The 16277-nt window shown below is 39.7% G+C and overlaps 1 protein-coding gene across 2 annotated transcripts in view; it reads left to right on the top strand.

Moving 5' to 3' along the window:
* Positions 1–16277, top strand: part of ksr2 (kinase suppressor of ras 2) — a 309289-nt gene that overhangs the window by 242161 nt on the left and 50851 nt on the right. For both annotated transcript variants that reach the window (XM_039771698.1, XM_039771699.1), the window contains exons 11-14: positions 191–232; positions 595–661; positions 14134–14182; positions 14335–14702. In XM_039771698.1, the coding sequence (XP_039627632.1) occupies positions 191–232; positions 595–661; positions 14134–14182; positions 14335–14702 (526 nt within the window). The remainder of the gene's footprint in view (positions 1–190; positions 233–594; positions 662–14133; positions 14183–14334; positions 14703–16277) is intronic.

The following is a 16277-nucleotide window of genomic DNA, read 5'->3' on the forward strand; positions in this document are numbered from 1 at the left end:
AAGATGGAAATTAGATTCAACCCCAGGACACTAAAATACCACAGTGCCATCAATGTCATGGAGTCCAAATTAAATTGATAACATGCAGAAATGGGTTTCACTAGCTAGTTTCTATTTAATTATATTTCTTATACTCCTCTCTGTATTCAATTGTAATGTATTTTGGTAAACTTTTTTTCTTTTTTTCTAGCTTCACATTACTTCAAGTACAAACAACAGTTTATCTTTCCAGGTAAGTGAGCAACGCCTACCTGCTAATTTGCTCCAAAACACATGGCAAGGAACATGTGGCAGTCTTTAGGTGTTATGCTGCAGTCAAGTGTGCTTTTTGTTTACTTTCATCTTACTGTTTCTCCTCCCTTCTTTACCATCATGTGTGGCAGTTTTGTATCATGCAAAGTTTCTTGTCACATTATACTTTGCTCAGTCATGAAGAACGCTGATAAATATTTAAACATAGGAAAGATGAATTCATTACTACAATTTCCCACTAATTTCCCCTGGGTTAATGACACCTGCTGTGTCCTTCAGAGGGTTCACTTGCACCGTTTCATTCTCGTTCCCCAATGCCTGCTTCTCTTCCTGTTTTTTCAGATGTCACACCAGAGGCACCCAGCCGAGCACCACAAGTGATTCTTCATCCAGTCAACTCTGACTCCACGTAAGGAATAGTAGTTTACTTTTTTTATTTGTCCTGTTTACGTTTTGTTGCATACTGGGTCATATGACATTTTTCAAGCTGGTATACAAGTACAATATACATTTTTATTTGATGATGGGTATTTTCTAGGAAGCACATTAGTACCATGATCACCAAGAAGGGTCTGGCTGCAAACATTCTGTGGCAGACCCTTCAGGAGCCTGTCATGTCACACAGGGGCCTGTGGCTGGAGATCTGAAGTGGACTTATACATTAAAAGGAAGATATGGCTGCTATGCATAAATAAATAAATAAATAAATAAATGTAGCTGCATATGGTAAGAACATTAGGGGTCAGTGGCATTGTTAAGATTTTAAAATAAAAACAGTGTGTTCAGGCTTGTTGGTGTGGAAGTGCTTTGCCGTGAGGTGGTGCTGCTATGGGATGTTTAATGAGGAGGCAAAGCTCATTACTTGTTCGATGCAGGTGTGGTCAGCTCAGCTGTTATACATTGACATTCTTCAGGTCCTTAAGCAGAGCACCTGCGCCCACAAGGTGTATAAGGGGAACGAGTACAACAGAAAGGGGATTGAAAACAGAATAGAACCAGAAAGAAAAAACATAAGGTCAAGAAAAGAAAGTGCCAGGATCATTGCAGAGATGGTGCTGTATGGGCTGGATGCAGGCTGTTTTAAAATGTGGCCCTGAGAGAAGCAAGCTGACTGTGGTCAAGGGGCTGGGTCACGCCTGCTGAGAAATCAAGGTGCAAAAGTGATCAGCCACTCCAAGTTGGCTTCTGTTGAAGGCTGAGTGATTGGTTGGAGAAAGGAGCATGGCTTGCGGGGTCCTCATAGATGCTGAGGGATGACGTTGAGGACAAGAGCCAGGAAAAAAAAAGATTGACTGTGCCTCATGGAGGATGTCCTCTCTGGTTAAAAAGACCAAGGAGGATTGTTTTAAAAATGAAAGTCCTGACTGTGTTTTTAACCTGTGGATTTTAACTGTGTTTGGATTTTTTATTTATCAGTATTTTAACCCCCACCAGAGGTATTGTGTTTATTGGAGTAAATATTGACTTATTTATCTAAAGATTTTTTGCACTGCACTTTCAACACTTTATTGCATTGTAAACAATTTTTACAAGTTTGCATCTACCTCTGTTGTCCTTGGACTTGACTATCGACAACCCGGATTCAAAGGACGTAAGGGTATCTGCAGCTAACCCAGGCTGTCACACTGTAATAAGCTAAAAAAAGTATAATAAAAAGTACAGTATAATAAATGAATGAATGTGCAGCTTCAAAAACAAAAAGTAATTTATTGTTTCTGCATTTGTATTATAGCAGAAATCTTCAAACTAGTTACATTGCAAGTAACCAGCTAATAATAAAAATTGTGAAATCAGGATTTAATACATACGTATAAGTTGTATGTGACAAATACAATTTGATTTGATATAGTTTAATGTTTCCATCACACAATAATACAGTTTAAAACTACTATTATTAGATTTGGCAACTCAATATTTTTTAAACATTTTTTAAACAAAATGATTGGCAAATGCTGCTGCAAAACTTAATAACATAATAATAATAAAAAACAAGACTGTTGAGAAGGGTCTGACCACAGACCTCCAGTCATATGCTCGAGCACCCAGAGGAGGTGTTAGGATAATTGTTAGTTATGCATTTGGGCTGTGTGGGCTTATGCATGATGAGGCACTGCCATGAACTGGCAGCCCTTGGAATTAACTGCAGCTCTCCAAGACCCTGACCTGGATTAGGCTGATCTAAGAATGTGTTACAGGCTACAGTGTGTAAGATAACCAAAGAGCTGCACAGGATTATGGGGCAGGTGTTGTAGCTTGCTGTTGAATTCACAATTCATTCAGCACAGTAACCTATAATGGAGCTGAAAACCAGTAAAAAAGAGATTTTTACTGTTCTTGTTAGTAAAACTGTAATTCAAAGATTTATCACCTATGACCTGGGCCTCATGCATAACGGCGTGCGTAGAATTCGCACTATAACATGACATAAGCACAAAAGCCGAAATGTGCTTATGCACAAAAATTCCAGATGCAGGAATCTGTGCGTTTGCCAAGTTCCATGTTCTTCCGCTACATAAATCCTGGTCAGTATGAAAAGTAATGCTCGTGCACGCGCCTGCTGTCCCGCCCCAACTCCTCCCAGAATTACGCCTCTTTGAATATGCAAATCAATATAAATAGCCATTAAGATCAGCCTTCTGTGAAAAGACAATGGGAAAAGCACGGGGGAAAATATAAGAATTTCAGCGAATACCAAGTGGAGTCAAGGAAAAACGTACTATTTGTTGATTTAAACAACAACAAAAGGAAGTCCATCGAGTGACATAGCGTGTCAGAGAAACTTGAAAGCTCAAGTTCAAAGTCGCACAGTGCCTGAAAAAAAAAAGAAGTTGTCAGATATCAAAGTCGCCGTGAAAAGGTGAGTCGTGAGCCACAGTCTGAGTGTCATATGAAAGCTTAATAAGGTACAGAGCAAAAAAAAAAATAGCCACACAGTGGGAAAAAAGCATTATATGTCAATTTTAATCTCGAAATTTCTACTTTAATCACGTAGTTTATTTTGTCATTAAAGTAGAACATCATAAAGTAGAAATTCACCTTAAAACTGTTTAATTTATTAGTTTCTCAAATCCCATCGTAACTAGCAAGTTAAATGCTTTATTTTGTATTTGATCTTCTATGTGCTCTATTTGTGTGCTTCTTAAACCGGCATTCTCTTCCTCCGACAGGACACATAATCCATTACATTTGTGATATTACAGCTCTCTGAATAATTAAAATACTGAGATGTATACTTGATATCATTTTCATGATGATATGAATTAAATCATGTTATTAAACATGAGAACACGGTGGCGCAGTGATTGTTCATGTCTTAGATGCTTGCTGCGCCATGTGTGACCTTCGAGACCTTCTATGAAATGCTTTAGTACAGAAGTACTGTCTGTTTCACACATACTAACCTCCAATTCCAGTCCTTACTTTTCTTTCTCCAAATACCCAATCGCCACACAATCAGCTCTGTAATAGATGTTAAGCCATCTGTAAGCTTAGAACGTCAATTCTTCAAAACTTTTAAGGAACATTGAAATATCTTCGTAGTACATGTTTAATTATTCTATCCATCTATCCTTCCAGTGTCACGCCAGTCCCAGTATGAATACAGCGCGAGGCAGGAACAATCCGTGAATGGAGCGCAAGCTAATAGCTAGCGCTGCTGCACCGTGTCCTGGCATGTTTAATTATTGACAATATAGATTATTTAAATGTAGTTAAATTTTTATCTGTATAATATAATAAACATATTTTGCTGCATTTCATCTTAAAAATGATATCGTCATCATATGTAAATACGCAATTTAGGAAGTGCCTCAGGTTGTGCAATATTGTAACTGTAGTGCAAGTTTACAGTGAGGTAATTCTACTTATAAGTACAGACAGTTCTACAAGGAGTACTTGATTGAGTACGTTCAGAGCTCTTGGGATTAAACACTTTCTGAACCGTGAGGTCCGTACAGGAAAGGCTTTGAAACGTTTGCCGTATGAGAGCAGTTCAATAGACAGCATGGCTGAGGCAGTGTGTGCTTGATGCTGTATACTGATAATTCTCTTTCTCAGCTTCTGTAGATCTTTGATTCCACACTCAGATACAGTGATATAAATGCTCTGAGTGGTGCAGTGAGAGTAATATGGAAAAAGTTGATCCGCTGTGGCAACCCCTAACGGGAGCAGCTGAAAGAAGAAGGTGCGGTGAGAGTAACAACACTAAAGCAGCTGTTATATTTAGAATAGTTTGACCATTCCGTGGACCATTATTACAGGTTAATTACAATCAGATGCATTAAACTAATAAACAATATGCGGTTAATTTCAATGTATTTATAAAGCCACGTCAGGGATGTTGATCTAAAAAAGAAAGGATGACCACACAGGAACAGTAGCACTGCAGAAACTGGGTGCCGCTAGTCTGCAAAACCGAGCACAGAACTTGCGTACGACAGGGTATGAGGTACAGTGGAAATGTACGTGGCTTTATGTCAAGTTTAGGTTTTATACATCGTGATTTGAACGTGGAAATATTTCTGTGCATGTGCACCGTTTATACATGAGGCCCCTGGTGATGTCACACATGATACACTTCCTGTTGACCATAGCTAGCAACTTCCTAGCAACAAAAACAACAAAGAGCATAAAATGATGGCACCCAGAACAAAAACAATATAAAGCCATGAGGAAAAGTCGTTTGGCTTTAAATACTGTGAAAAACACTTAAAAAAAGTAAATGTAAAGATTATTGCTCAAGACTTCTAAAACATAAGTTTACATTGAAGGAAACAAACATAGAAAATTATAAAACCAAGAAAAATTTTAATCCTAAAATTATAAAACATCATAATAAGTGATCATACTTTATAAATACAGTGTAAACGAAATTATTGTAAAGGCGTTAAAGTAAAGAAGTGGCAGGCATGCCTTAAAAGTGACCCATCGCTCTCACAAGAATACAAACCCTTGGGAAGATGGCATGTGCTTGTGGCTATAAAAGTGAATTCACATATGAAAACCTCCCTCCTGTTAGTCCCATCCTCAGGTGAAGCTCTGGGAAATGAGGGACAGATTGGACGTCAGAGGGTAGAAACTTATGCCTGCAGGAGATGCCTCCTTGGTGAATGACAGAATCGGATTTGACTGCCCATCTGTTAGAAGTCAAGGGTAAAGGGCCTCTGGAATAGTTCACGTTTGCTGCATTCCTGGAGCTGCACAAATATTTGCCCTAAAACAATTAAAAGTGTCAATTGGTTTCCCGGAAACAAAATAATTTTTTTCAGACCCCATCTGTTTGCATTCATAAAATCTTCTTTTAAAAAAAATGCACAGCCTGTCTTATTTTTATTTGGATATCTGTAGAATTTTATATATCATTCATCTTAAGATGACTGTATTAAAATAAATCTGTTTCTGTCTTTTCATGTAAACACAGGTGACTAAAAGTAACACATATAAATGTTAAAATCTTTCTGTTCACTTTGACGCTACAGCAAAAATGGATGCACAAGCAAAAAAAGGTTTCAAATGTTGCTTATCAGTCTCAGATGAAAAGGATTATAACTAGTATATGAGAGATTTTCATTTGAAAATTAAAGAGTGGTTTGCTTTAAGGATAAGTTGTCATGCAAGTAAAAACAAGTAACCATGAAATAAAAGTGTTCAGAACATTAGATAATGAGCCCATGATAAACTCAAATTGTACAACTTTTTAAAACAGATAGCTGAGTGTTCATCTCTCTCTGTGTAGTTTCATATAATTTGATTATTTTTGTTTTTTCTTGGTACTGTATAAGATTTCTTCTTTTACAAATAACAGAAAACTTGTCAAACAACTTCATGGCTCAGGGGCATGTTGGTTAGCACTAGCACCCCACATCCTCTGGTCCTGGCCTACTTGAAAATTACACATCTCCACTGACTGACATTCCACCCAAGTCTGGTTCTTGTATTCAACCTGATTCTTTGACACTCTCTGGTTCCTCCATGGCCCCAGTGTTGGAGGCAGAGGTATAAGGAAATGAGTTGTGTAATCTTCAACTTTTGTAGTACAACATGATATTTTCAAACCTACTGAATCCAATGAAGTGTCACAGGTAGGTCTGGAGACTATCCTTTGATGTACAAACAGCCACTCATTATGAGTGTTCCTAAATATGATATGGCATAAGAAATCAGTTGTTGTGAACTTGGGGTTACTAAGCACAGTAAGTTCCAAAAAATACTCAAAATACCCACTAAAGAAACCATGAAACCCTGGGTAGTTACAAAAGGCAAACATAAAATCCTTATTAAAAAAAAGATTTATTTTCCAAAAACTCTGTTAAACTAAGGTAATAAAGAAGCAAACAAGTCCCAGTACACAAATTGAAGAAATAGTAAAAAAATAAAATCCAAATCAGAGCACAGAAGCCAAAATCCAGGAAATTCACAAAAGCACAGAATAAATACAAAAGAACTCTCCAGCCACACTGCATTCAATGAATCGTATGGGGCTGCAGCTTTTCCTCCACTCTGTCCCTTGACAATGATGGGAAGATGGCCCTGCCCCTTTGGGGACCACCCAAAAAACACATGGCACATAAAAAGAGACACTGACACAAAGAAACCAAATAATCAACAATGTTAACATAAACATTAAACTAAATAGACATAAATGAGATATATGAACCCCAGCCAGAGGGTGTGTAGGTGGGGGGGTTGACCCTGGCTAAAATATAACACTAGTGAAAGTGGTCAAAGACAGTAAAGATAAGGTCCTGGATTAGCTGGGGTTGGTGCAATATTAGTGTACAAATCATTTTTTTCAATATTTTTAACTTATACTCTCCACAGAAAAACCTTAAGCCTTGTAAATTTTATAAATGTGACCTTAGAAGTGTCAGTGATGTAAGGATGAAAGGGCTCTTAGTACACAGAAGAAAACGGGAAGTAGTCTCCACAAAGCAGAACATCTAATTAATTCATAGTTTAGCATTAATAGGCACTTATTTAGCAATGAGAGCAATGTTCTCATTCACTTGTGAGGGATGCTAAAGCTGCCACATACCTTCTTCCATACTCAGTGGCTCCTCAAGAAAACACTTGTGCTTCTCATCCACAACCACATCAGAAAGCAAGAGTCCTGCTTAATGAAGGCACAGAGATGTCTGCCTGGAAATCTCTTGTGCAAAGCAGAGTTAAAATTGTTATCAGCAGCACCGATTACCTGAAATTAATTAGAGGTCATATTCTTCTTTTAAGTCAGTGTTGTTTCAATAAATGCTTTGGGTTAAGATTTGTGACTTTAATGAACATTTGCTCTGTAGACATTATGGCTACAGCTTAACTAACTGTGAATCAGCCCTCACAGTACAGTGCAGACATGCTCTTCATTGAATTAGAAGCTTTTTGCTAATACTGTAGTGGTACCACCAGATGGACAAAAGCATTTTAATTTAATCTTTTTTTCCTTATTTTGTGCATCATGGGGCAAGTGATTCATTTAATATTAAGAGTTAATTTCTTTAAGTCACTCATCTGTTCTTCACCTATGCTGTGAAGAAACCTCACACCTGATGACAGTTCAGCAAGCATCCTTATCTTTAGGCTGCCATGTCAAAATGACATTTCAGATCTCTTTCTCTCAAAGTGTCTAACTAGCTAATTCATCTCATGAGTTCCACAAGAACAGTATGGCTTATGAGCACATGAGAGCAGGAATTAAAAGGGAAATTTGAAATGTCGAAAAACAGACAGAGAAGAATATAACTGGTATTGAGAAAAGCAGTCACAAAAAATATGAATTTAACTATTCATCTTTGAAGAAGTCAGTAGTATACTAGTGCCAATAGAGAAAATTAAAGAAATGCAAATACAGGCAATGCCTGGTTTACAAATGAGATCTGCTCCTAAGTCAAATTTGTAGGTAAGTCGTGGCACGTAGGGTTTTTATTTAGCACCAATTAGGCAAACGTTTGTCTTAGTAGATAGATAAATATTTTACCTTTCTTTGCATAAGAAACACTTCCAAATACACTAAAACATCTTAAACATAATACTACTACTGCTACTAATACTGTAGTAATAATAAAAATAACCACATACAGTTCTTATTTATCATCAGTTAGTCTAACATTTGTCTTAGTATATAGTATATATTTTGCCTTTCTTTGCATAAGAAACACTTAAAAATGCACTAAAACATCTTAAACATAATACTACTACAACTACTAATAATAATAGTAATAATAAAAGTAATCCCATACAGTTCTTAGTTAGTCCAACGTTTGTCTTAGTATATAGTATATATTTTGCCTTTCTTTTGTTATTGTACTAAAGAGAGAGAGAGAGAGAGTGTGTGTGTTTGTGTGTGTGTAGAAATACAATACTGTAAAAAACCAATAAACTTTTTTTAAAACAGTTTAGACATAAAAATAAGTAAAAAATATGATGATGAAAGGTTAACACTTTTGTTCCATCAATGTCCTTTGGTGCAAATGTGAGGTATCATTATGATAACATTAAATCTGGATGATCCAAGAGAAGATGACAGAGAGATGGGTACTTTTGAAAGTGATGGATCTGATGCTGGAGAGTCAGGGTTTGATTAGAATCAATTTCTTGAAGTAAGCATTAAGGAAGGTTTGTACGGAACTTTCCTTTTTCCTGTATTAAATGGAGATTGTTATGTTCATTGTCCTCAAATATGAGATTAAAAATTACCACTAACTAAATGGGATAAATGACATATAGAAATATGTTGTTTTTGGGTTGCAGTATTCTTCTATTTGGTGATCTCAGGGTGGGCCTCTCCTCTTGGGATATCACCCACAAAGCACAAGAAACATGACAGAACATCACACAACACATAGAAATACAATTTTTACAAATCACATAATTAAAGAAAACTTGATCAGGTCAGGTCAGGTCGGGAAGCATGCACTGGTACAGCGTCTTGCCTCACCCACCACACAATTTAACAGTTTGGAATCCTGATTGGCAACACTCCAGGCAGACATGCAGTCCCGTCCCCCCCTTCCGGAAATGACCCTCTGTCTGCCACAGCCAAGTGTTACGTAGGTGTCCACTTGGCTTGGTCCAGCCACTCGGGTCCTCAACATTGAGAATCCTGTGAACCAGAATCACCCTCGGGAAATGACACCACATGACCATAGTGCCATATCTGATACTTTCTCACAATGCAGGTAATGTGCCTAATTTTGAACTCCATGAGTAACTGCTTATTTGACACAAAGTCAAACCAGCGGTACCCAAGGATTCTCCAAAGAGACACAGTACAGAAGGAGTCCAGTCTTCATCTCAGGTCACCGGATAGCACCTATGTCTTGTAATCATAATAATAATAATAATAATAATAATAATAATAATACATTTTATTTATATAGCGCCTTTCCCATGCTCAAGGCACTTACAGAATATAAGAAAGAACGGCAGGGTATACAGTATATATATAGCATTGTACAAACCAAATAAATAAATAAAGAAGATTACGACAGTGAATTCAGAGAAAAAAAGCCTAACAGACAACATAATTGATGGTCTAGCACACACACACTCAGGTTACATGAGCATCTTGAAAGAGAAGTAAACTAAGGGAAGGGTAATAAAGTCAAGTAGAGCTAAAAGCCTTCCTGAACAGATGAGTTTCGAGTTGTTTTTTTAAAAGAATTCATGGAGTCAGCTGATCTGATTTATTTCGGGATGTCATTCCAGAGTCTAGACACTATATAGTTAAAGGCCCTGTCACCCATGGAGTGTAGATTAGTGTGGGCCATAACAAGATTGCCATAATCAGAGAACCTTAGTGGGCGGCCAGGCACATAGTGATGGAGAAGGTCACTGATGCAGTTTGGCACGAGGTTATTTAAGGCTTTGTAGGTTATTAGTAGTATTTTATATTCGATTCTGTAAGACACAGGGAGCCAGTGAAGACGGAACAGGATGGGTGTGATGTGCTCGCTGCTGCTGGTTCGAGTGAGGACTCTTGCAGCTGAGTTTTGAATAAGCTGGAGCTGTGATATAAGATTAGAAGGGGCACCTGCCAGCAGCGAGTTACAATAATCTATGTGGGATGTGATAAAAGCATGGACAAGTTTCTCAGCATTAGAAAAGGAGAGGAAGGAGCGAACACGGGATATGTTATGGAGGTGGAAGTAAGAAGGTTTCTTAATGTAAATTTATGAGGGCGTAATAAGAGAGGGAGGAATCAAAAATGACAACAAGATTCTTTGCAGTGGAGGCAGGTCTGATGAGATCACCACCAAGATGGACTGGGAAAGAGCTCATTTTATTAAGTTGCATTTTAGTCCCAATTTGCAGGAGTTCAGTTTTGTTGCAATTTAATTTGAAAGAGTTCTGCTCCATCCAGGTTTTAATTTCACTAAGGCAGGTTGTGAGCTGAGAATAGATATCATCTGCATAAAAATGATAGCCCAGTCCATAGCTACGAATAATATGGCCAAGGGGAAGCATATAAATACAGAAGAGAGGAGGGCTGAGGACAGAGCCCTGAGGAACTCCTTGTGTGAATGGCGCCAAGCTGGATCTGCTGTTGCAAAGACTGACAAACTCTTGCTTATCAGTCAAATAGGACTTGAACCACTGGAGGACAGTGCCAGAGATACCCAGCATGTTCTCCATTCTGAACAGTAGAATGTCATGTCTGACCTTAGTGTCAAATGCTGCACTAAGGTCTAATAGAATTAATATGCTGGTTTGTCCAGAGTCTGCTGCCATAAGCAAATCATTGGTTACCCGCAGCAGAGCAGTTTCACAGCTGTGCCGCGCCCTGAAACCAGACTGAAAGGGTTAAGTTATGAGTGGTTAAGTAATTGGTGAGCTGGGAGGTTACAACATGCTAAAGAACTTTTCAGAGGAAAGGTAAATGGGAAATAGCCTGGAAATTTCCATATAGCATAACCATATAGCAAAACAGGAAGCACCAGGACCCTAAGACTTAGACCTTCGTCCTTTTGCAAAGATTCTGGGAGTGCCACACACCCTTTTCCAGCTATCTCATGACCCACCATGTTCTCACAATCCATCCACTGACTTCATAGGAAGAATCACCAAAGACATGAATGTTGCTGCCAAGGTAAGTAAACCTCTCGACAAGGTTGAGATTTTCTCCGCAGACAGACACACTGCTGATGGCTGTGCCCAGGTGGTCACTAAAGGCCTGGATCTTAGTTTTAATCCAGTACAGTTGCAAGTCCAGACATTCAGGCTCTTTGCTCAGGCTCACAAGGGCCCCAATCAGAGCCTCCATGGACTCTGTGAACATCACAGCATCATTGGCAAAGTCAAGATCAGTGAATCTCTCTTCACCAACAGATGCCCCACAGATGCTGGACCCCAAGACCCTGCCCAACACCCAGTCCATACAAGTATTGCACCGAGTGGGAGCAAGAACACACCCATGACGATCCTCAGAATAAACTGAGAAAACCGCAGAGGTTCTGCTTGCACTCTGCACAGCACTCACATTACCAGTGTACAGGCTGGCCTTAATATCAAGCAACTTTCAAGGGATCCCTTGAAGTCTCAGGATGTCCCACAGAGCAACTAAATAAACTAAGTAAAATACATTACAAAATTCGACAAAAGGCTGTAAAGAAACACTGCCAATATTCACATTTAAACTCTGTGAAAACCTTCAGTTTTCAGAAGGATGTGGTCATTGGTAGACTTAGACCACTAGTCGCTGGTGAGTGAGCTGGTGAGCTGGTGAGTGAGCATGTGATCACGGATCCTATTGAAGATGACCCTAGCAAGGACCTTACCTTGCATCGATAGCAGTGTTATCCCCTGTAGTTGCTGCAGTCCAAGCAATCACCTTTTCCTTTCCACATAGGGACAACACGTCCGCTTTCCAGTCAGTTGGGACGATGACCATTTCCCAAATGGAAGCAAAGATTACTTGCAATGCCAGGTGGACTTCCTTACCACCAACCTGGAGAAGTCCACCCAGATTCCACTGATCTCTGCAGCCTTCCCTACCCTCATCTGATTCTCCACCTGTGCTATCTCAATGAGATTGGATGGTTCACAGCTAATTGGAGGATCAGCCCCAAGAACCGTGGACCCAGAGATATCCATCAGCCCCTTTGACTGCAACTCTCCAAGGAATAGATTTGGATATGCGTAATGCTTCAGTTCCTCTGTAAGCAGGATATGGGTCACTAGACCATAGATGGTGTGCTCACAGATTTCTCTAACAAATGCCTCCTTATCTGCCCTTAGAAACAACCTGATCTTTAAGTCTGGCCAGGTGCAGCCTCATTTTCCTAGTAGGTGGTAGCCTACTGGACCTAAGCTGGATCTTCATAGTAGCAGCAACAAGTCTGTGGTCAGAATTCACAAACAGGGCACTTCTGTACACCCTGCATTTTTGTAAGAAACTTCAAGATTTGTAAGTCTTGCACATGATGTTAAACTGCATCTAGCTCTGCAAGCGGTCCTCCAACTTGCAGGGAAATCATGGGGGTTGGTGGCAGGATTGGCAGTCCAGCCAATGTAAAAAATATTCATTCAACTCTGAGACGAAAGACAGGACTCCTTTCTGCTCTATGCGGGAGTAGCTCTGATATGGGTGGGTGGCTGCTCGCATTATGAAGGGGATGGGAGAAAGCCCTCGGGAGTCTCTTCCCCGGAAGAGTCAAAACTGTCAGGGAGCCAATGGGATCAAGCTTGTTGGGGACCAGAACTGGTGTGGTGCTGAGGCATCGCCCACTGCACGGCAGCACTCGGATCCCAGTTTGAGGCGACCCATCTGGGTAGGAGCGTAGAACATCTTGTCTGTCTGGCATGATTATCATCTTCCTCTGCTGTTGGAGAAGCTTCACAAACTCTACATTTTAGTGGCAATATTCTCTGAGGTATGCAGACCTGGGTCTTTCCAGATCTCTGTAGGTCGGTACACCTTTTATTGATCTGGTTGCTTAGATGGCTGCCATACTCAGGGAATAGCTATTGCTGAGGTGGATCAGCTCTTTCCAATGGTGTCCAATGTCACTCCTTTCAACGAGCGTATTATGAGACTCAGATTAAGGCACTCTCTGGGTGCCCTGCCTGTTGTCTCAGTGTATGTTCCAACCGTGGTGAGTGATGTCTCGGTGAGGGAGACATTTGTTTTGCAACTTTGCTCGGTGGTTGATGGGTGCCCACAAGGTGACACTTCTCTGGTCACAGGTGACTTCAGTGTGACCACTGTCGCTGACAGGGCTGGCTATGAGGATTGTGTTGGTCCCCATGGGTCTGGCGACCTTGGTGAAAGTGGCTGCATGTTCCTTGACTTTGGAAAATGTCAGGGGCTGTGAATCACTGGATCCAGGTTCCAACGCCCTTACCTCATTATTGGACGTGGTACTCCAATACTGGTGGTGTGGTCAAGGAGGTTGATCATATCCTCATGAGCAGATGATAGAGGCTCTTACAAAAAAAAAAATATTCATGAAAAAGAATGGCTATCATATAGTAGCAACAGGGAGCTGTTGCTAACAACATTATGGCTGCTGCTATAATGGGAGTTTTCCTTTAATTTTTTTACAGGAATTTCTGACCTACTTGTGATGAAATATGTATCTAGCTGGGGTTATCCCAAGGAATATTTGTTCATGAAAAAAAAAGTAACAGAAATAATGAAACATGACTACTTAATAAATAACACAAATATTAAATACACTGCCATTCATGGACACCTGAGCTTCAGCTCCCAGGTTCAGACAAGGTATGCAATACCCTGTCGGGACAAGAAGGGCACCAGTGCTAATAATGTCATCACTTTTCTCCTCCGTAGCACTGAGAAGCCATCCAGTGAGTGCACCTAAGCCACGCCCCTGACCAACAAAGTCATGAGGGGGATATACTAAGTTTTCTTGTTTTTTTTTTGTTTAGAAATAATGGGAATCCTCTGCTTCAAATTGAAGTTGAACCCACGTCAGAGGTAAGCAAATTAAAAATAGAAATGTACCTAAGGTGTTTTATGCTTTTTTAAATTGTGTAAACAGACACTCCAAGTGGAGAGTTGCATGAATGTGTTTATTTGAAATTATTACACACCTCCTTTTAAAGTTTTTCTGTTGGTCTTTTTTATAGAATGAAGATGGTAATGACGAGGCAGAGGACTCAGAAGATGAATTTGAGGAAATGAATCTTTCCCTCCTCTCAGCCCGCAATTTTCCCCGAAAAGCCAGCCAGACCAGCATCTTTTTACAAGAATGGGACATCCCTTTTGAACAGCTGGAGATCGGAGAGCTGATCGGGAAAGGACGTTTTGGACAGGTTTTTCATGGCCGCTGGCATGGGGAAGTAGCCATCCGGCTAATTGATATTGAACGGGACAATGAGGACCAGCTTAAAGCCTTTAAAAGAGAAGTCATGGCTTATCGCAACACTAGACATGAGAATGTTGTGCTCTTCATGGGGGCCTGCATGAGCCCACCACATTTAGCTATTATTACAAGGTGAGTCATTCAAGCTGGTTATTCCTTGCCAAAAATCTCTTGCATGAGGTGGGCAAATGGACAAATTGGGGAAGATGAACAGTCTGTTTTCCTATGTAACTTTTCTCTGTACAGTAATCCTTCCTTGATCGCGAGGGTTGCGTTCCAGAACCCCCCGCGATAGATGAAAATCCACAAAGTAGAAACCATATGTTTGTATAGTTATTTTTATATATTTTAAGCCCTTATGAACTCTCCCACACTGTTAACATTATTAGATCAAAAGTTTAAACTGTGCTCCATGACAAGACAGAGATGACAGTTCTTTCTCACAAAAGAATGCAAATATATCTTCCTCTTCAAAGAATGCGTGTCAGGAGCAGAGAATGTCAGAGAGAGAGCGCAAGAGAAAAGCAAACAATCAAAAAATCAATACGTGCTTTTGGGCTTTTAAGTATGCCGAAGCACCGATAAAGCGGCATTTTTAGAGGAGCGTCCGTATCTTCTAGGCAAACAGCCTCTGTGCAAACAGCCCCTCTGCTCACACCCCCTCCGTCAGGCGCAGAGAGAGTGAGAGAGACCAAGAAAAGCAAACAATCAAGCACCGTGCGGGAAGCACATCGTATATCATTGAGGAGTTTTATTTAATACGTAATACATGTTCTGATTGGGTAGCTTCTAAGCCATCCGCCAATAGCGTCCCTTGTATGAAATCAACTGGGCAAACAAACTGAGGAAGCATGTACCATAAATTAAAAGACCCATTGTCCACAGAAATCCGTGAACCAGTGGAAAATCCGTGATATATATTTAGATATGCTTACATTTAAAATCTGGGATGGAGTGAAGCCGGGAAAGTGGAAGCGCGATATAGCGAGGGATCACTGTACTACCATAGCTTGAATTGGCAGACCAGGCAGGGCAAAAACTGAAATCAGGACCAGAACATTCATTTTAACTGTTAGTCAAAATGGGCTCAGGTCAGAAAAGCCAGAAAAATGAAAAGAATCCAAAGTCCAAAAATGGAAGTCAAAATAACACAGGGTTTTAGTGAGAAAGGTGTGCCCTTTAAAGGACAGAAGGAAAATGACAGTCAGAACATGAGAATTTTGGCAAAAGAAAAGTCAGAAATTGCAAGTAGAAGTCGTTACCAAAGAGTCAAAATGAAATAAACAACATACCAAAAGGCACAAGGCAAAAGTGAAAAAGGCAAGCAAAAGTCAAAATCCGGAAATCAAAAAATTAGATCATTTGTGGCAAAAAAGGAATATTTAATCCTGTAAGTTTGTCTGACCTATTTACCTAGAGATTCCAAAATAACATCATATTGAGATGTACTTTCTACCACACTAACTTTCTAACATTTACATAAAATCCGTCCTAACATGTTTCCGTTTGTGTCTCTGTGTTCTTGTCGAAGAATTTAATTTAAAGTAATAGCTGGGATGCACCGTACTAATTTCCTTCCAAATTTCAAACACATTGATCATGTTCCCTCTTGATTGTTTGAACTAAAAAGATATACCTTCTTCAATCTCTTCTTATAGCTCATGCCTCTCAACATAGCAAAAAAATCATAAAGCAACTTTAGTCTTT

This window comes from Polypterus senegalus, chromosome 12 (assembly GCF_016835505.1).
Source record: "Polypterus senegalus isolate Bchr_013 chromosome 12, ASM1683550v1, whole genome shotgun sequence".
NCBI classification, from domain to species: Eukaryota; Metazoa; Chordata; class Cladistia; order Polypteriformes; family Polypteridae; genus Polypterus; species Polypterus senegalus.